The sequence below is a fragment of the Etheostoma spectabile genome, chromosome 10, assembly GCF_008692095.1.
Source record: "Etheostoma spectabile isolate EspeVRDwgs_2016 chromosome 10, UIUC_Espe_1.0, whole genome shotgun sequence".
In the NCBI taxonomy this organism is placed as follows: domain Eukaryota; kingdom Metazoa; phylum Chordata; class Actinopteri; order Perciformes; family Percidae; genus Etheostoma; species Etheostoma spectabile.
The window spans coordinates 6,209,213-6,230,527 of NC_045742.1; the positions used below are offsets into that span (position 1 = coordinate 6,209,213).

A 21,315-nucleotide genomic window follows, 5' to 3' on the forward strand; every position below is an offset into this window, starting at 1 on the left:
CACACACACACACACACACACACACACACACATTTTTGTTTTCTTTTGCCACTGTAGCTTGGCTAAGCCACAAGCCCAAACTCTCACTCTGCCTTCTCATTAATTCATCTTTGAAACACAACCAGGGCAGGAAATACTTTAAATACTCTCAAAAGAGGATGGTGAAAGAACAGTGTTTGTGCAAAGAGAATAATACTAAAACTGTAGCTAGTGGTTAATATTAAGAACTTTACCTTGAATGACAACAGATAAACAGAACACAGCATTTAAGCAGAGAGACCCTAATAACTACAGTGTGGAGAATATCAACAACTCTGCTCAGCTTTAGCAGGACACCCTGTTCTGTGGCAGCGGGGCCCTATTTAGAACTGTGCAGTCAGGAAAAAACAGTGAATAAGCTCTAATCCTTTAAGACAGCACCAATAGAGATTCCATCATGCTTGGCTCGTCACGAGGAGAGAGCAAAGCTTGGGAGATGATAACGTCAGTCCAACACAAAATAAAATATGGCCTGTTTTGACTGGCTGGCTTATAGTCGCTCTTTTAGCTAAGGGTTGTTTCCTGTTGAGTGGAGGTATGGTTTAAGTGGAGGTTTCTGCCAAAGAAAAGGCAAAACAAAAGGTATTCACGGAAAAAACGTTAAGGATCCTCCGATGCCCTCGTGTGAGGCCAAATAACAAAGACGGAAATGTTTTGAGTGCTCATCGGAGGTTTTCTTCACTAAGCCTTTAGTATTTAAATGAGCAAATGAATGAAATGAACACACATACACAAAAGAACAATGTGCATCGGATACACACATTGTAGGTTACTTTACTTTGGAGTCAGATGGGGTTACCACTTCAACTTTGTCTCATTTGGGGGTTTTTGGCAAGTGTTCCAGAACAAAACAAGCAATTTGAAGACATTACTTTGAGTTTTCTGACATTTAATGGATCAATTGCATACTCTATGAATAATCGACAGATTAATCAACCACGAGTTGTTAGTTGCAGCCCTAGTGTTAACTTGGGCTGCAACCCTTGTGTCACTCGACAATGACTTCCAATCACAACACAGTGTAAGAGAGTCAAAGTAATTTTCTTTCATATCATTTATAAGTTATTTGTCACTTTCTAAATTGTCACAATATCACTTTCATGAATGTCATTTTGGTTCACCAGGCAAGTGATAAAAGGATAAATTATTGGCTAAACACAACGGATCTGCAACGTGCACGCCTGCACGCACAAACACACACACACACACACACACACACACACACACACACACACACACACACACACACACACACACACACACACACACACACACACACACACACACACACACACACACACACACACACACACACACACACACACACACACACACAGGACCGCACCAGAGTTTTCTAGGTGTGGACCGAGATCACCTCAAGGACCACAATGGAAGTAAGTCCTGGACTTTATTGTGATTTTATCCTCGATTGTAATTGATGTCTTTCCATGTGTAAGGCATTTCTGATACAATTAAATAAATCACATAACATTTTTGGAGGTCACGGACCGATAAATTTGGTGTGCACCTGAGTGTGATTGTTGCAATCCGACCGACACAAACAAACCGAAACAAGGGCTCAAAAGCACTTGAGTTCCATGAAAATGAACTAAAGGCTGTTGGTGTGAAAACGGCCATTTAAGTAGAGATTTAGTCTCTCTTGATTATAGCAGGGTACAGCTACAGCACTATATAACAAAATTAACACCAGAATTATCACCTGTACGGCTAACATCTACATCATTATCATCATCATCACGAGGCCCTGCTCAATGTCGGTGGAGGCCTTTGACAACCTGTGCGCATTTACATAGGCTTAATTTTAGGGATTTTTGCAACACACACACACACACACAATGATGTGAGCTCTAAATGCAAGAGGAAAAAAAATCACTACACTTAGCTGATGCCTGAATATTTACCAAGTGGCCCACTAATTACAGTCTGGTGGAATTTGACTGTGATTACAATTAGTAACGTCCAGACTGGCTTGAAAACACTGGCAGATGTTCAGGCTGCTCAAACTGGCCTGATGTCGGGTATTTACTTTGTATGACTCCTGCTAAAGCTCAGTAGGCCAAAGAAGGAATTTATAAATGAATGCAGTTTTATCAACACAGACAAGCTTGTTAAGAAGAAGACACGGGGCTAGTTGCACTGCAGTGTGCATGCAATTATGAATTACAGTCGGAGAGGCCAAGTTAACGGATATAAATGGTGAATTTTGTGGGTCTTAAGATTAAAAAAGGACCACTTACTCTGTAAAAACAAGCATGACTTATAATTATAAATAGTGACCATGAAGTAGTCACATGTTGTACAATTACAACGCTAGCGGGTGTTACTGGAAGCATGTGTTGGGACAGAAGACCACAAGACCATGAAGGCTCATAAAACATCTCACGAGGGCTCATGTTTCAGTGCCGTGCATCATGCTGTAGAGCTACATTTCAGTGATAGGACAACCAAATAACTGTGACATTTAGAGAGCCAACATAAAAATGTGGTGCTGCTATACTGCACAAAGTATCCTAATCCAATACTACAGAATATTAAATAATACCACACAGTTCCTTGAGACATATGTTTCAGCCTGTTTTTATGTGGAAAAACTATTTTTAGTGTGATGTTTCCTTCTGTTGCCAACCACAAAGAAAATTGTCTGCATCTTGTCATTTAGTCATCACTTTTACCTAAATGCATTACGCTGTATCACTATGAGTACATGCTTTGTTGTCAGTGGGGATTAAACCCCTAACAGCAGAGGTTTCACTTTATCCAATGAGCAACATAGGGGCCATAGGGGTAGGTTTGAAATATTTTCTAAGCATTCACTATTATTCTGTTCTATTATTCTATTAATTCTTTTAATAATAATAATAACAATGCATACTTTATTAATCCCGCAAGGGGAAACTACAATTTACACTGTTATTACACACAGGCCTGAATTGCACACACATGCTCAGTACCTACAGTATACATGCACTACATGGAGAGATGTCATGGGGCTGCCCATGGAAAGGCGCCCCAAGAAGTTGGGGGTTCAGTGCCTTGCTCAAGAACCTCTAGCTACCAGTCCACGACCATACATTGGTCCGTATGAGGACTTGAACCAACGACCCTCCTGTTCACAACCCAACTCACTACTCATTGGAATTGTCAGTATTGATCATAATTGAAGAACTGAGCCATGTCAAGTTTGGCACCATCTCCTGTTCAGAAGCCACACTACAGTACAAGGGTCTGATTTCCAGAGGGAGGGGCATGTGAACAGATCTAACTCAGTACAAGAGTGGATAGAAAGGAAAAGGTATTTTGAAGCAGTGAAAGATGAGATAACAAAAGAATTATGATAAATGGTGTAAAATGTTTAGCATATATTATTACAGCTTTAAAATCATGTCAAGACCAATTACATACAGGCAATGAAATGGATTGATCTTTGAAGCGCTCATTGTTTGCAGTCAGCAAAAAAAACATTCTTTCAGTCTGTTTTACACCAAATTTTGCAATTTCAACACTGTATAATTAGACCAGAGCTAACTATAGTGTTTTATTCGGCAAAATCTGGCAAACAGCCTTCCCAGGAAGGAAGGTGTTACAGCCATTTATTTGTTGTCATTGTTCCAACTTGGTAACACACCTGGAGAGCTGTTAGATGACTCAAACAATATTCTGGCACAATTTCATCCACAACACAGTGAGTGAAATGTGTAGGTGCTGTAAATAACAGTGGGAAAGAGGAAATTTGGAGGCGGTTAAACTGTGCTCAACCAGTCCGGACATCATTTGTCTGTATAATTATAGTTTAATAATACCTATATTTATAAAAATATATTTACTGAAAACGCTTCATCAGTGGCTGAGAAGGATGTGATCTCATGTCCTCAAGAGGATATTTGTGACTAAATTTATTTGACAACCTTGCAAAGTAAAACTTAACCAACAAATTGTGGTTGAAATCAAAGGCTGGAAAAAAAAGCCCGTGTTGAAATGGTCAGTAGATTATTTAAAAGTGAAGTAAGTGACACTAATTTTGCTATATTGAGGTTGACAGTTTATCCCTCAACCATATCTTATGATTTATTATTTGCTTAGTCATCACACACAACTCCATCACCAAGAAGACACAAAATGCAGTTGAAAGTTTCAGAAAGTGGCCTAAGTTAGGATTTTTGTTTTCAAAATTTGCAAAAACCTTTAAACAACATTTACACAGCAACCTGATTAGGATTCTACAGCCACACTTGCATCTCTATAAGGCTGTACTTAGGCAAGTTGGTGTTTTAAGCTAAATGCTAACACCAATATGCATGCATAAAAGTTCCCAATGACAGGGCTTTAGCCTACTGATGTTAAGCGGGTTTAATTGTGTTCACCATTTTAGCTTAGCATGTTAACATGCTAACATTTGCTATTGAGCTAATGCAACTAGTTACTGCCATCCATAAAGTCATGCCACTAGTGGAGTGAAATCCCCATCTTCACCCGCTTTTTCATGTTTTATATCATCGTAAACTAAATGTATTTAGGATGTCCGTCAGACAAAACGAGTAATTTGAAAAATGTCAAACTGTAGACACTGTCTATGCAACCATAGACTGTGTAATATTAATGGACAGAGCATGTGTGACGTCACCCATTGGTTTGTGGAGCTCTGCTATGATTCGTCGAGTTTGCCGTTACTTGCGCAGCCATCCTGGTTGCGGGTGTGACGATTTTAGACGTGCGGGAGGAGCTTCTTACACTCTACGTTACATTACACACTTTCTCTGGCAATCACATCATAGCCCCGAAAACACCCCCTGCTTTATCGCCGATTTTAAAATCAACAAGACCATAATTCAAAACATGAACATCATTCTGCATAAGACTTAAAACTAGCGATACCAAAATCAAGTGAGAAGTGGGTCACTTTCTCATTGACTTCTACAGAAGCCGACCTCCAGGGGGGCAACCTCCTGTGCAACTGCACATGTCGCCCCCTGCTGGAATTCAGATAGAATACAGATTTAAGGCACTTACGCATTTGCGGCACTTCGCCGAACTGGATGATTTTGTCCATGTGTAATATTATACAGTCTATGGTTGCAACCCTTCACACGTCCTATGATCTTTCCTTGTCTGAAATGTATATTTACTGTTATAGGAGATCACAAGTGCCAAGGCCCTGGAGTCTCATTATCCTTTGACAACTGTGGAATGCAGCCATGTTAATTTATCAGTATAGACATACTGTCCTTTCAACTCTAATTCTATTTCCTCTCTGTTTTGTTTTCACACCTTGGTCTGATAAGAGCCCAGTTGGGAACTTCTAGACACATCTGCCAGTAATCTTCTCCACTGTAAGCACTCCTGCTTCCTGATAGCACGGATGAAGCCCAGCGCACATTAGGGAAAACAAATAGGCTATTCAGCAAAACAACAACCCAACACTCTGAATCCTTCCTGAGGAATATGCCACCAACACCAACAAACTGAAAGGGGAAGAAATAAGTAAAAATGGGGTTGTAGACAAACTACAAATGGTAAGAGGGACATCTTGTTTGAGTGTGTGTATGTGTGATTGTTAGTACAATCAACTAGATGGACAGCTGCTCGACAAACAGAGTGACAGGGGGTTCTTCCTACTGAACAAGCAAGATAAATATTCCTGGTGGTGCTAATCAATCACCACAGCCCTGTCACGGCAGGTCAGAGGTGGGCTTGGGTGATTGGCGCAATACAAAGGAAAGAGGAAGTGTAAAGTTATTTTTAAGGGGGGGTTGTTTGGTGACATGTCACCATGCAGTGGAATGGACATTGGCCACTAGACCATTACTTTATTCCCCAAAAGAGCAGATGATGCTGTGAAGATAAAGAGAGCAAAATGTGTGTTTGTGTTTGGCACAATAACAGATTATTCTTTAGCTGTGAATATTGTGCATAACATGCACCAAAAGTGATATAAGAGGAAATGGGTGGACTTTGTGTGCTTGTGTGGAAACTATCTATTTGTTATCTTTTGTTAGGATGTGATTCAGCTGCAATAATCACATTATGTCTGTATGTTGTTGCATACTTGGTCATGTTTGTCACTGATGTAATACAAAGGCCAGAGGAAGTTGGGCGACTTTGTGCAAAAGGACAGGATGTCTTAGTTAAATAAAAGTTAGGCTCCAGGTATTAATAAAACTCCGGAGATTGAAAAAGTGCTGCAGAGTCAAAATCAGATGAGGCAAGCGGCAAGAGTTTTTAAACTTGATAAGAAGAGGAAATCAACACTGTCCTGCAGCAGTGCTTGAAAGATGGACATCAGGTCTGCGTCTTTCAAACTAAAGTAAATGCCACTTTCTCCCCTCCCTTCCTCTCTCCATCCCTCCCACTCCGTCCATCAAACAGCTGAAGCCCCCAGGAGCCTCCTCTGCTGCACCAAGAGTTGACAATGACTTCATTGACACCCCAGCGCCCCATTAATCTTCATTTGTCCCATCATATCCTACCATTGGTATGGAAATGCCCGCCTATCTCCGGTGTGAACTGATAGTCAGTGTCGATGGTGGCAAAGGGGCGATGAAGGCGAGTAGGGTGCTCAAGCTGTAGGAGGTGGGGGGTGAATGTGAGGTGCCTATCTGTCCATTTGGCAGCTTCCATTCCCAATTTATAATAGGTTTCTCATTCAAATTACTTGAACCTTGCCACACACACACACACACACCACCACACAACACACACACACCACACACACACACACACACACACACACACACACACACACACACACACACACACACACACACACACACACACACACACACACACACAGTAGGGGGTGCAGCGGGAGAAGGTAATCGATTCTCAGCTGCCTGGGAGACCACTTCCTGAGAGGGAGGCTTGTGGAAGGACGCCTGGGGTTTCCCCATCTGTCCACACAGGGGCATGACCCCCTCCCTACTGTTAAGAGAGTTTCTTTCTCCCCTTCTCTCTTTTCCTCTTTATGCATCTTTTTTTTTTCCTTCTTCTCAGAATATACACACACATACAAACACACTCTCAAGACAGTTTCTCAGCCGCCTCAACGCTAATAGAGTTTGAATTGAGCCAGCAACCAGTTGCAGAGGTGGAGGAAGTAATGGATCACACCAATGGATCAATCTCCACAAGTGGGAGATATTGGGCGGGGTTGGAGTGCTTTTGAGAGGTGGGGGGGGGGGGGGGGAGTTACATGTGGAAAATTTCTCCATTGAGTATCTCCAAGTGCTGATACATTTGCAGTGAACTGTTGCGCTGACTCTTAATGTGCTTTTTTTTTTAGTTGACATATGGGATTGTTATATATAAAACTCAATATTTTCCAAAGAGAAAAAGGATTTTAATTGATGTTTGGATGGAAGAGCTGAAAGGGTAAGGGAGTGGCAAATGCTTGGAAATGAAAAGATACAAGTACAAAACATCAATTTCAACCTAAATTGATAATCAATTGCTCAACGTATTTGATGATTCTATCGTCAAAGGTTATGATGTTCATTGCATATGTACTAACAGTGCTGTATTCTTTATTATTTTTTAATAATGGATATGCTATTTCAGAATAAAACACTTCCTTAACAGTTTAAGCAATATGAGAGTATACGTAAGTTAAAGAGGACATCCAAAAATAAAAAATGGAAGAAAGACAGAGACTCGCTGGCTTCCTGAGCAGGAGCTTGAAAAGCGCCGCAACATTCTCCTTTCCTGTGTGCTTTTTGACAAGGCACAGACTCCGTCTTTGATCAGCACTCAGGAAATTTCATTAGGACGGAGATGGGTGGATAAGAGACCAAAGAAAGCTTTTGTGGATGGGAAGAGGAAGAGAAGGAGATAAAAGGGTAAAAAATAGAAAATGGAGGTGGGTAATTGTCATGGAGGGGAAGAAGAAAGAAAAAGAAAGAAAGAAGATGCATGTTTTACTCCCACCTGTTGTAAGTTTTAAATTGACTGTATGAGAAGTGCAGTTGTTACTCTGCTGTAGTTGTTCATTGGCTTTGCTTGGGCCGAAAATGCAGTGCTTTAAGCTAAATACTAACATCAGTATGTTAACATGGTCATGCTAACTTGATGTTAACCAACTTGATTTAGTATATAAGCAGGCTAACAAGTGTTAATTAGGGATGCTGATTAAAAAACAAAAAGAGGGATGTTCGGACATATTTTCCCTGTTCTGCGTCTGTGGACAGCTGCAGGCTTGTGCCGGTCGCGCTGCCACAATGTTGCGTGCATTGCTATGGACACATGCTGCAACTTTACTGGAAATGCTTGCATGTCCGTGCGACTGACACAAGTCCGCAGCTGTCCGTAGAGCATATGTCCGAGCCTGTCTCCACATCATCCACCTGCGAGGTTGTCAGCTCAGCTGTGTCTCTGCCTGGCATAGATTACTGTGTGTGTGTAGGACAGCAGACTTAACCTGCCAGTTCTCATCAATATAGCGGCATGTGTCACGTAGTTCTCTGCTGTAAACAGAGAGCCATAAACTTAAAAAAACAAACAATCAAAAGGCAACTTGCTGGCGCAAAGTTTGCAATAGCAAGTTAACTAGCAGCTAAGAAATAGACTGTATAGCCTGTTGTTCCTTTACCATACAAAAAACTTTTTTTTAAATACTTAAAAAAAGTATTTTTGTAACTGTTTAACTGATAGTATTAATTGGTCAAAATTCTTATTGTCAGTTACCAGTTTAGAGGTTAATCGTTAACATCCCTACACCAAACAAAGGGCAGCTGAGACTGACGAGACAGTCATTAGTTTTGCAGGTATTGGCAGGTCTCGAACGTCTGTCCTAAATTTCATGGTTATCCATAGAATAGTTGTTGAGAGAATTCCCTCAAAACCATAAATATCAATCTCATGGTTGCACTCGTAGAAAAGTTGATGGGAAACCAAAGTAATTATGATTGTTGTGAAGGCAGCAACAGATGCTGCTGTTCTTGATACAAACATAATTTCTGGAGTCTGGTTAACACTCAATCTGATGAGTCTTCAAATGGAAACATATCCGTATACCCATAAACCTTTAGTGTGTTGAAATTTTTTCTGTTTTGTAGTGGACAGAAAGAAAAAATTTGGCGCCATTTAGCCAAAAGCACCAAACTAAATGAACAAAAGCTCCGAAATGACGTCAAACACTGCACCTGAAAACCAAAAACAAACAAGGTGTACAAAACACTCTGGCGACAAATTCAACCGCACAAAAACAACGCAGTGACAGCATCCAAAGAGAGAGCGTCGAGGAAGACGGCGCGGAGCAGGCAACCTTTGACCTCATCAATCATGTACAACAGAGGAAGGGAGGGAAAAGGAGGAGACGAGAGAGACAAACACACAACATCTCCTCATCCTTATCAATCATCCTTATCAATCAAGGACCAAAGAGGAGGAAGGGGAGATAAAGACAGAGTGCCGCCGTCTGTTTACCTTATCGATCATGTCGGGCCGGTTGGTGGCGGCCAGCACAGTGACGTCTCGGAGCTGCTCGATGCCGTCCATCTCTGTCAGGAGCTGTGCCAAGACCCGGTCGCCTACACCACTGGAGCCCGACGAGCTGAAGGGGTGGATGAGAACACAAGACAGATGAGTGGACAGGATCCAAAGAGAGGGAAACACAGATGAGATTGATGTGTGGATGGACAATTGTACGGACGGACGGATTGATGGATGGATAGATGGCTGGATGGATGGATGGAGAGGGAAAGGGACGTGTGTCAATTAGTCAGAAACTGGGGAAATTATTGATGGTATAAACTGATTAATTACAAATAAATGATGGAAAGAGAGACGGGTGGATGGGTGGGATGATGAACAGCCTAAATGTAAGTAACTAGGGTGGAAAAAAAGAAATAGAAAAGAGACACATGGAATAATGAAGGGAAAGAGAATGGAAATGAATGTGTGATGGATGAATGAGAGATTATACAAATATGTAGCAGCATGCAATGTCCTGCTCCCAGAAGTCCTTTTTTATTACGTAATGATGAAAATTCTCCAGTTTTTGAATACTTGTAGAGAACTTCTGAATAGTTTCACTGACACTCTGATGGCAGGTTCTTTCATTAGTGCAATTCTTCTTCAAGAAAGAAAAGGCTTTGGCAGAAAAAGTGAACTTTCCTGCCAATGATGTACGACTGAACTGCAACTGAAAACACGTCATCCCTTTCAAAATAAAGCAGCCTTCCTTTAGACAAAGTTCACAAATATGTCACCTTGTTTGGACTTGTAAATGCAGTGTCTCTGTTCTGCCAATCTAGCAAAGCCTTGAAATGCTGGAGTTTATCCCACCGAGGTGTCCAAGATCAGCACGAGATATTGTGTGTGATAAAAAGTCATAATTCTTACGATTTTCATTAAATCAACCCCCATTTTTGATAACTGCCTTTCCCAAACATTCTAAAACTGACAACAGTGCAACTTATTCGCAGTGCATCCACTGTCTCATTTAACAAGCCGACGGGTAACTTAGAAGAAGAAACGCCCCCTGCCAGAGTATAACTCACTGTCTGATACACTGTAATTCTGTGACGTTTGAATGTTAGTTGGAATAATAAATAACAAGTGACAGCCCAGACATTCATTTCATGTACTTCCGTTTTGCCTTTCAATACGGTAACTGTTCTTACGGGATTCAAATTGTGTCCCCATGACCTCGCTGTGACGTGGAAGAGGAAAGCGCGTGTGCCTTCATGCATTACACATAAAACAGAGAACTTAAATTAGAGACATGCCCTTCTTTAGTGTGCTAGAGATGAGTATGTGAAGTTCCCTTTGTGATTATAAATGGAACGTTCTTGCGAAAAAATGCAAAAAATCCACAACCGGCTAATTTGTTGATCAAATTGAGTGTACAGTTTCATAGTATATTTTAAAAAGCTATAATATATAGGAAAATAATTCCCTAAAACAGCTGGTCACTGTGGTTATTAGCAAACAGGAGTAAATTTGATGGGAACAATTTTCAGCAATTTACATTTGATGCTCTAGTGAGTATTTGGGGCAGCAGGACAGTGTACTTAGCATAAACTACAGTGTGTGTGTGTGTCTTCATGGTAATGAGGGAACATGTCACCCAGTGCAACAGTGTGGCTCATTAATGTTTTTTTAGCAATAGAGCTCTATGGCACACAGGAATAACAAATATTGCCTACACCGGCAATACATTTAGTAGTATTTTTTTACAGTAAGTAAAAACTAATATAGAATATCACACACTTTATACTTTTAAGAAACTCATCAATGTGTTAGTCACTGCATTAGAAGGTTGTTATTTTCCATACGCAGTGCAGACACACACACACACACACACACACACACACACACACACACACACACACACACACACACACACACACACACACACACACACACACACACACACACACACACACACACACACACACACACACACACACACACACACACACACAGTCTCTGTTGACAGGGCCAGCGGAAGTGCCAGACGTCATTAGCGGAGACAAGGCCGCAGAGGAACACAAAGGAGCTCTGTCACTGAGATATGAAGGGAGAGAAAGAGAGAGGCAAAGAGTGGGGGAGAAAGTTTGTGTGAGGGGAGACAGTGGGGAGAAAAGGAAAGGAGGGAAGGGGATTAGGGAGGACAGAGTGATGAACTGGAGAGAGAAGGGGTATGAGAGGAAGAATATGAGATGAAAAAATATGTGAGGGGAAAAAAAAGAATAAAGGTGGTGACAGAGAGTGAGCAATAGAGGGAGAGACAAAAGGACAGAGGATGTCAGAAAAAGAGTCCCTATTGAGAGAGTGGGGAAAGATGAGGATGAGGGTGACAGAAAAAGAGAGGAGGGACAGAGAAACAGTGATGGAGAGAGAGAAAAAATACAGAAATGGAGAGAGAGAGAGAGAGAGAGAACTTTGGACTTTCATTGCATAATTTCGCTTTCTTTTCATTATTGTTTTCCAGTTCCATTTCTCGCAATTATTTTCTCTAGGTTAGTCAGTTTATTTTCAATTCATTCTTTTTTTCATCCATCAGTCTCTGCTTCTAGCATTCACTGTCTTGTTTTTGTCTTCCCTAGTTTGCCTCTCTTCCTGTCTTCTTTCTGTCTTCTTCATTTCATTCCACCAGTTGAGACTCGTGGCAGGTAGGCTGACAGATTTACAGGTGCTTCTCATCTCCTGCCTCGAGAGGGAGGAAGAAGAAGAAAAAAAAAACACACAACACACTACAACAGAGGCTGTCTGGTTGTGTCAACAGTTTTAAATTCTTCCTGGCGTCCGTGAGCCACTTCATTGATTAAACATGGCAGGAAGTGAATAAGACCAATAAATAACCTTTATAGATCAGCGCTAAGTGCAATATCAAAATGGCGAGGGGCCTAGAGGCACGGGTCCAGCGTCTGTCGCAGCAAGCTGGCAAACTCTAATGCTGCACTGCATTATTAGTGAAAGCTAGCTGCAGCTGGGTGGGGGATCTGAGTACAATCGCAAAACGTAACATCAAGATAAGGAGGGGGGCTCAATCGTACAAAAAAAAAAAAAACAGAAGACAGAAATTGTCAGTCCTGCCGACTGATTGATGAAGACAAGTTGCAATAAAGTTGTTTCCTGTACACTGGAAGTGAGTCAAGACTGCACAAACCATTGGCCTGGCTTATCTAGCTTCATAGTTTGAATAATGAAATTGGTTAGGATATAAGGGTAGAATAATAATGTCAACAATAAGGGGATTGAGATACTGGCATTTACAAACTCTTTTTTAACAAATATTTGTGTTAAGAAATCCTGTGACAGGAATTTCAATGAATGGTGGTGATTATAATAAGAAAAGGTGAGATGGAATAGAATAGGAAAAGTTAGACATTTACAACTCTTAAGATATAAGACTATATTTTGTGATTGGAGGGACTTTTAACAAAAACAAAATGTGTAACGTGTTAGATGCTGTGTAGATTATGAAGCATCTGACCGAGGGCTCCAATATAGAAGTTTTAGTGGCAGCTCGTTGGCCTTTCTGTGCTCCTTCCTACAACATTTAGTTTCATCGACTGGTTTACCACGAAGCATGCTGCATATTTGGCCTTCCCCATCTGCCGTGGACGGGCACAATGAAGTGTTTGTGTGCCTCCGGTCTGTGTCCTCTGTCCGGCCCCCGTCCTCTTTCCTTTAAGCCACAGATGTTCCCAGTGCCATCCCACTAAAGCGCCTCCGGACAAGACTGAGTTCTGTGTTCGCCGGTAGCGAAAAAACCGCTAAAGTCTAAGAGGACACCATGGGAACCCGAGTGGCTGGCTTTGATAGTGCAGTCATGCAGACATTTTGGGATGTTTGCTCCATTCATTCATAAGTGAATCTTTGTGAGACAAGCTGGGACACAGGCGCGGGATGGTAAATTAAAGCAGACTGCAGCGATGACTGTGCGATGATTTGTCATCGCTTGACAATGAATGACCACAGTGCTGAAAAAAAGTGAACAGTGGACAGTAGCGGCGGCCAACAGAGAACCTTTGGAGAAATTCATCAAGTGGGCAGGGGCTGTGTTATTTCCTGTTAACTTTGCAGCCTCTTCTTCTTCTAATTCTAGACCTCTTTCTATTGTGTTCAAAGTAACGGTGCGTACCTTCCTCTTTCACTGGCCAGAGCATCAATCTCATCAAAGAAGACGATGGAGGGAGCGACGGCCCTTGCCTTCCTAAACACCTGCGAGTAGCGTTGGTAACAATAGAGGAGAGGAAACGGGAAAAAAAAATCTTCTCAGCACAAACATACACAGGAAATACAGCACTCGTTATTGTCATACATTACATCTCAGGTTTATTACTCCAGCAACTAAAAATTGTTTGGATGGTTAACGTGGTCCAGAAAGAATGTCAGCTTGCATAATAATAATAATAATAATAATAATAATAATAATAATAATAATAATATAGTATAATTAATGTATACTTTCATTGCAATAATCAGGTTATGAAAGGCAAACGTACATACCTCTCTCACAGCTCTTTCAGACTCTCCAACATACTTGCTCAGTAATTCTGGACCCTAAAACAGTCAAGTTTAAACATTATTTGAGTGGTAATCTTTGCTGTATAATGTGACATAATGACAACATGTCTAGGTACTGCATTATATTATTGAATAATAATGTTTTGTTCCATTCGTGATGTAAAGATAAGGTATGCTGAACCAACAGATCCCTACAGATGATGACTGAGGTTGACTTTAAAGTATCTAGTAGCAGTAAGTAATTGCCATCATCTACTGGACACTCCTGACTAATCATGGTGATGTTTTGTGAAGTAATAATCCGTGCCACAATGTTGGGAGATGGTTTGAACTGAGAGCTAACATTCTGAGCAGCAGCTGCTGTTCTGTGGCGTCTTTTGGAGATTAAAAAGAGCAACAGAGTGCAACAGTGATAACACAGCGTGGGAATGTCATGAAGGACAGCACAGTGTGTGTGGTGCAATTCCACAGTGCTGTTCATATATTCACTGGTTTATGTTTGTGTGTAACATCTGTGGTTCCGCTGACAAATTATGAAATTCCGCACTGAAACCTTTTCATACGGTACCATGTTTGCTACTTTCCACACCACTGATGATACAATAGTACTGCTTACGCCGCCACTACCACTGTTGTTATTACCACTGCTGCTCTTGGTACACACCAAATTACATCTGATTTTTGGCATGTTCTCAAAGAAAAAACTTGGGACCAAAACAAAGCACCGCATTTAGTTTTTAGATGAACAATATGGACAGCTGGATTTGTTAGAAGATGGAACTTTTTGTTGGACGTTTCTTCCACTGTGTCACCATTACTTCACTATTGACTGCTGCTGCTTTTACTCTCTTACTACCATCACCGCTACCAAGACCACATTCACACAAAAATATGAAAACACTTTTTGTTTTTAATTTCTGCCATCCGTCCACACTAACGTTTTTTTTACGCTGAGAAAAACTGAGCCACTCCACTATGATCTCCATAGTGGATATGTTTAAAAACACCAGGATTGTACTCATGTTTTAGAGTGGACTGCAAAAATTGAGCTTTAAACAATATATATATATAAAGTATGCTGCACAAATATTTTTAGGTGATTTGTAGCAGTACGGGAACAGTGTGGCATTATTATGCATAAATAAGGAATATCTGTTCTTTTGGTTAAGAGGTAGAAGTTGTGAACAGAGTTGTGAACAGAGGTGTCGCTAATTAGCAAAGGCTACCAACATTGCTAATTCTACGGACTAGAAGAAGTAGAAAAAGGTAAAACAGCAGAACTGGCAGCAGCATTGCCGTCAATGCTTCACCTATGATTGACCTACTTCGTCGGATCAAGCCTTTCATTCACCATAAAAGAACTCATCTTAACCCAGAAAGTTTACAAGAGAGACTTGCAGTCACTCGGAAACTCCTTGCTCACGCTTCCTGTTTCCGCTTTGTCACGCGCCGCTGAAAAAAAAAGAAGAAAAAAAAAGAGAGTGGTGCGCGCACTGGACAAACATTCAAATTCCTGGCGCGGCAGTGAGATCTACGTTATTTTGACGTCACATCGGTGCGAGCATGCTTGGATGTGTCAACTGTAAAACGGCTCTTTAGCAGCCAACACTCTGTGTCTGAGGAGTCCGTCTGTCCGACCAGATGGCGTCTATAAAGCATGGTTTTGTTGTTTGTTGACAAAAATAGAGGAGGAGGAAGAAGAGATTAAGCCATTTACCAATTGTTTAGGGCATTTCAGTGTGGACGGGAAACATTTCAGAAATTTCAGAGACACATACTGTGTGCTGCATGCTCTTTTCACACGCTAACTGCATTTAGCCGGGATAGTGTGGACATTATCTACAAATACTGCCACAATTGCCTCTGCGTCTACTACTTCACCTAACACTACTTGCAGTACTGCCACTGCTAATATTACTTTTATTACTACTACAACTACTACGACTAACTGAACCTCCTATACCCTCTCACTCTTTTCTTCTCTAACCTCACTCTGAAGCAGATAAACATCCACTCAGCCCTCAGAAGAACTTCCTCCCCTTTCAACACCTCTGGGCTGATGGAGGAGACGACACTTAACTCCCAGCCCTTTTGTCTCCTGCAGTAAGTGTGGAGGTTGACTCATTAATCCCAGGTTCCTCTTTCTTCAGGCAGAGCCAAGGACTGGACATGGTGGGTTTAAAACCATTGACAGTGTAGAGATACAAGTGTGTGTTTTTCTGTCAACAGAGACTCGCTTGTGTGTGTGTGTGTGTGTGTGTGTGTGTGTGTGTGTGTGTGTGTGTGTGTGTGTGTGTGTGTGTGTGTGTGTGGTGCGTGTGTCTGCAGTGGGAGGAAACTGGAATTGACAAGATGATAATAGGGCTTTTTCACACAGAGGAAACAGACTGGCTTTAAAGTATCCACATTTAAATCTGAATAACGTATCTATGTCAAACAACCGCTCACTGGAAAAACCGATACTGTTATTGCAGATGCTTGAGAACGGCTTTCAGCGGAAGGGACGGTATGTTTTTTTTTTTATGTTTTTGTTTTTTTGGGGTTTTTTTGTGTTTGGTTTTGTTTTTTTTTTTTTTTTTGTCACAAAGCAGGGTTTTGTTTTTTTTTTAATCACCTTGGTGTTAAATACAAAACATAGTTCAGCAACAGTGATAATGTCTCCTACACAAGAGTAAAAGTAAAAACATTGTACATATGTAAAGTGTTGAGTCTTGTCTTGTCTTGGATGGTGGACTCTGGATAAGAGTCTTAGTTTAGACCTAATTGGAGAATTAAATTTTTTTTTCTGCATTTAAAGAAAACCCAAAGAACTTTGTCCCTGCGCATACCACATCATCATACATCATAAAAAGCTAAATAAAACCAAACCTACAAAAAAAGCTTGCTAATCCCACCCACATTTGCCGACGGCTTAATGACCCTGGTTGAGACATCCTGTCGAAGCTTTCCGACTCGCATGGCAACAGCTTTGCAAATGTTACTGATCAAAAATTCAACAAGATGATCAATCAATCTCTGTCAACCAGGCATGAATGGGCAGCGGTGCGGGTGACCGAGGGGGAGGCAGAGAGGATGGGGTGATGAATGAGAGGGGACAAACACAAGGTTAAAGGTCAGACAGGGAAGCTTTCTGCACAGGAAGTAGGGCAGTCAGACAGCCTCCAGGTCATCAGGGAAACATCTCCCCTCGCACTATTTTGACACAATCAATACACTGTGTATGCAATACGTGGAGGATTTTGTTTGGTATTTTTAATGTGCATTATATATATTAGATGGATATTGACCTCTTAAATACCACTGGTCCACCACTCATTACATAACACACAAAACTTTTTAATTTTTTTTATTTCTTTTTAATTGTGGTGGAAATACCAAAGTTTCCCAGGATAGCAAATATGTAAGGCTGGCATTTGGAGACATAAATGTATAAATATGTCCATACAATAATGCAGATGACATCCTGAATATTGCACTCTGATGGAATGGCACAGTTATGAAAAAACTATGGGTTTTAATATTTAACTCACAGACTCGGTGTAAATGTTACAAGGTGTCAATGAAAACTTGGGACAAGCCAAAGGAGAATGTACTGTATATGATACATGTCTGTCAGTGGAATAACATTCTTATTTTCAAATCTTTAAGCTAAAGGGGAAAACAAAGGGAAACTGTTGTCAGGGGTTACAGCAACTCAACTTTCGACAACTTTCCTTTGGTCAGATGGTTATTAGTAAAATTTGGGGGAAATAATGCACAAGTGCAATTTGCACCGATTATGTTAAGTTATATACAAAGGTTGAGCTAGAAAGGCCCCAACTGTGAGATGAGACTGAATCAACTAATCATCAATCATCAAGCTAATCCTCACTTCTGAGGACGTTTTGGATTAGCTCCATTCCCCTCAACCAGAATATTATATGAAGAGGCACACCTGTAATAGGGATGTCCCAAAACCAAAAATCTGGTAGTCGGTACTGATACCAACAAAAGTACATGAAACTCGATGTAATGATCAATGTCAATACCACGGTGTCTCTAATGACAACCCTAACCTGTAATACATTAGTTGTTTGTATTGATGCACATACTGTACACTAAACAAAAAATGGCAGCATGTTGTATGTTGTAAAAACAAAAAGTGTAAAACATGGTATGTTTTACATACCATTCTTAGAAAATAGAATTATGACTCACTGATGAAAACTCACTTTAATAGCCAGGAAGTTGAGCCCACTTTCATTAGCCAGGGCCTTGGCTATCATGGTCTTGGAGCAGCCTGGGGGCCCGTACAGCAGGACGCCTTTAGGTGGCTGGATCCCCATGCGGATGAATGCCTCAGGGTGCCTCAGAGGCCACTCCACAGCCTGCTTCAGTTTTAGTTTCACTTCCTCCATCCCGCCTACATCTGACCAGCGGACCTGCAAGGAGCAGACCAGGTAAAATTAGGGTACATTTCTTATTAAAGAACAGAAATGTTTTTTGATTTACATTTACATTGCAGTGCTGTGGCAGGCTACATGGAGCTTGTCAAAAATAAATGCCCAATAAAACCCCTTCAATCTTATTTCAATACACAGACAAATAAATACTTCACAAACTTTAGCATTTCATGTAACATCAAGGTAACGTGAATGCAGCATAAGAGTTTGGCATCTACTATTCTAGTATTTAGCCAAAATCAGTTTTTAATACCAGTATGTTTGATTAAAGCTGCTAAATACACATTGTCGCATTGGACCATGAGGTACATATCAACACTGGTTAAAAATAAGCATAAATAATAAATTAAAAGATAAAAATTATGAGGTAGAAGAAGATGACAAGGAGGAAGAAAAACAAGATGTTGATTAGGATGATGACGACGACGACGACAATGACAACAATGATGATGGTGATGATGCAAAAGTACCAGAAGAAAAAGATGTAGTTCAAAAAACTATTCTTGTTGAAAAAAAATAGAAGTAGTAAAAAAAGAACAAGAAGTAGTAATGGAAAAAGTCAGAGAGGATGTACCTAGTAGTATAAGAAGAAGCAATCTAAGAATTAGATGAAGTGGAAGAAGAAAACCAACAAGGCGTAGTATTACTAGAAGTAGCAGCAGAGTGCAATGTCTGTCGGGAATCTAATCAAAATCAGACTGCGCCAGGGTCGGTGGTAATAATCAATCGCACAATAACATGCAATCCAACAAAATGCACCAAATGTTTTAAAATGGAGGTGCACAACAATGAGAGGCCAAGTACTAATAAATGATCAACACTAATATACAGCTCTGATACAGTTCTAATCTGTGGCAGCTCAACACACAAACACATCGCCCACAATTAATGCAATGGACCTAACAAACTCTGATTGCACGCTGATGTCACTGATGTTCTTGTAATCTTGTATTCCATACGGAGGACTCGTTTAATTTTCTGCATTCTGCAGAGAACTGCAAGTTCTTCCAGGCGGATGACGGGGTTGAGGGAGGAGAGGAGGGGAGTGAAATATAAAAGCATATTTGGAAGGAGATGGAGGAACTCCGGGCTCGGCTTGAATCAGGGAGGCTCTGGACAGAGTGAATAACAACAGACGGAGTCGGCCAACAGCTGTCTGTCCAACAGATGGAAGGAGGGAGGAAGGGAGGGAGAGTCCGGCAGTGAACAACCGGAGGAGATAAAGCAGATAAGAAGAGAAGCCCTCATCCAAAAACCTCTCAGACCTCTCTCTCATCCTTCCTGTCTCCGTCTTCATTACCAATCCATTATACCCTCCCTTCTCCCCCATCTTTCTCTCCCTGTCTTTTTTTGATCTACCTTAATTTACGGTAACTTCTACCCTGATTACTGGAACTGGGTTTATTGTGTTTTCTAGTAGAAATCCGGTTTGGTGGTGAAACTATTTGCTGATTAATCAATTAGTGGATTCACAGAAAATTAATCCCAAATCATTTTCGATCACACAAGAGGCACAAATGCTGCTACTTTGGTCCCAGCTTTTCAAATATGAATATTTGCTAGTCTTCTCTAGTTCCTATGATTCTAAACAGAACATCATTTAGTTTGGGGCTGTAAAAATCTATTTGACAACATCATCCTGGGCTCTGGGGATGTGAGGGGAATGGGCCACATAGATAAAATAATCAACAGATATCAGATCAAAAAATCTGTTATAACAGATAATCAAAATAATCCTTGGTTGCAGCGCTAATCAGATAACCAACCGTGCATGTAAATGCAGTGCTCCTCTACCTTCCTCTCCTCATCCCCCCTCTTTTTGCTTCTTATCCGTCTTATCTCTTCTGCACTGCTTTCTTTCTTCTCTCACTTGACCTTCACTATCACGCCATCTCCTGCTCTCCACCTTAAATACTGCTGCTTACCACTCTGCCTTAGCCTCCTTTTTCACTTCTTCCTCTCCCTCTCTTGATAATTCTCCCCCTCACCCTCCGCCTGCTCTCCATCCAGAGGTAACACATCCCAGGCCACCGGCGCCGTCTCCGGGGAACGAAGCACCTAATGGAAACCTGGCGTCTGGCCACATACTGTAAATACCGAACAATTTATGGACAGCGCCGAGCGAGACAGAGGAAAAGACAGATTGAGGGGAGGGGAGTGGAGGGAGGAGAGGCAGGGAGAGATAGGAGCGTTTGCAGAGATGAGGAGATAGGCAGGAAGCACGCAAGCGAACCAGAACGCTAATTTGAAGGCCCAGAGAAGAATGAAATGAAATCAAAAAAAGAGCAGTAAGATGAAAGCAACAGTAAAACAGGTTTATAGAAAGAGAAATGGAAGAAACAGGTGAGCAAAGAAAGACGGATAAAGAGATGGATGAGGAACGAAGAAAAGCAAAGAAGACAAAAGAGCTGGATATAAAAGAAGTGCCATGGCCAGCCTACAGCAGTTAATCTGTTTAAGGGGTAGTGATATACTGTATATGGATCTAAATTCAATGTAAAGTTGAACAAGCTCAGAAATGCCACAATATAATTACGTGGACAGAGTACTTCCAGGTTAAACATTTACAGTTTCATGACAACTGAGCAAACTCATTCTGCAGATGAAGATGATGTTTGAAGCTGTTTTTTTTTGTGATAAATTTTTTAAAAATGTTTTGTATATATTCAAACAAACAATTACAAACAATACACTGAGACAAATGGAACGCGTCCCAGAGCCAAAAACCACAGAGAGGAAAGCTGGGAGAGAGGGAGACAAAACAACACTAACGGAAACAGACACACACACAAACCCGCACACAAACAAACAGACACACACACACACACACACACACACACACACA

General features: G+C 41.0%; 1 protein-coding gene and 1 long non-coding RNA gene across 2 annotated transcripts in view; both read right to left on the reverse strand.

The window, feature by feature from the left end:
• LOC116696415 (uncharacterized) overlaps positions 1-4,905 on the reverse strand; it is a 19,506-nt gene extending 14,601 nt beyond the window's left edge. Inside the window, exon 1 of the long non-coding RNA XR_004333718.1 lies at positions 4,638-4,905. This is a non-coding gene — a long non-coding RNA (uncharacterized LOC116696415). The remainder of the gene's footprint in view (positions 1-4,637) is intronic.
• The window catches only part of afg2a (AFG2 AAA ATPase homolog A), a 121,228-nt gene that overhangs the window by 72,287 nt on the left and 27,626 nt on the right, over positions 1-21,315 (reverse strand). The window contains exons 12-15 of the mRNA XM_032527357.1: positions 18,240-18,449; positions 14,011-14,064; positions 13,643-13,722; positions 9,475-9,601 (exon numbers count right to left, since the gene is read on the reverse strand). Of these exons, the coding sequence (XP_032383248.1) occupies positions 9,475-9,601; positions 13,643-13,722; positions 14,011-14,064; positions 18,240-18,449 (471 nt within the window). The remainder of the gene's footprint in view (positions 1-9,474; positions 9,602-13,642; positions 13,723-14,010; positions 14,065-18,239; positions 18,450-21,315) is intronic.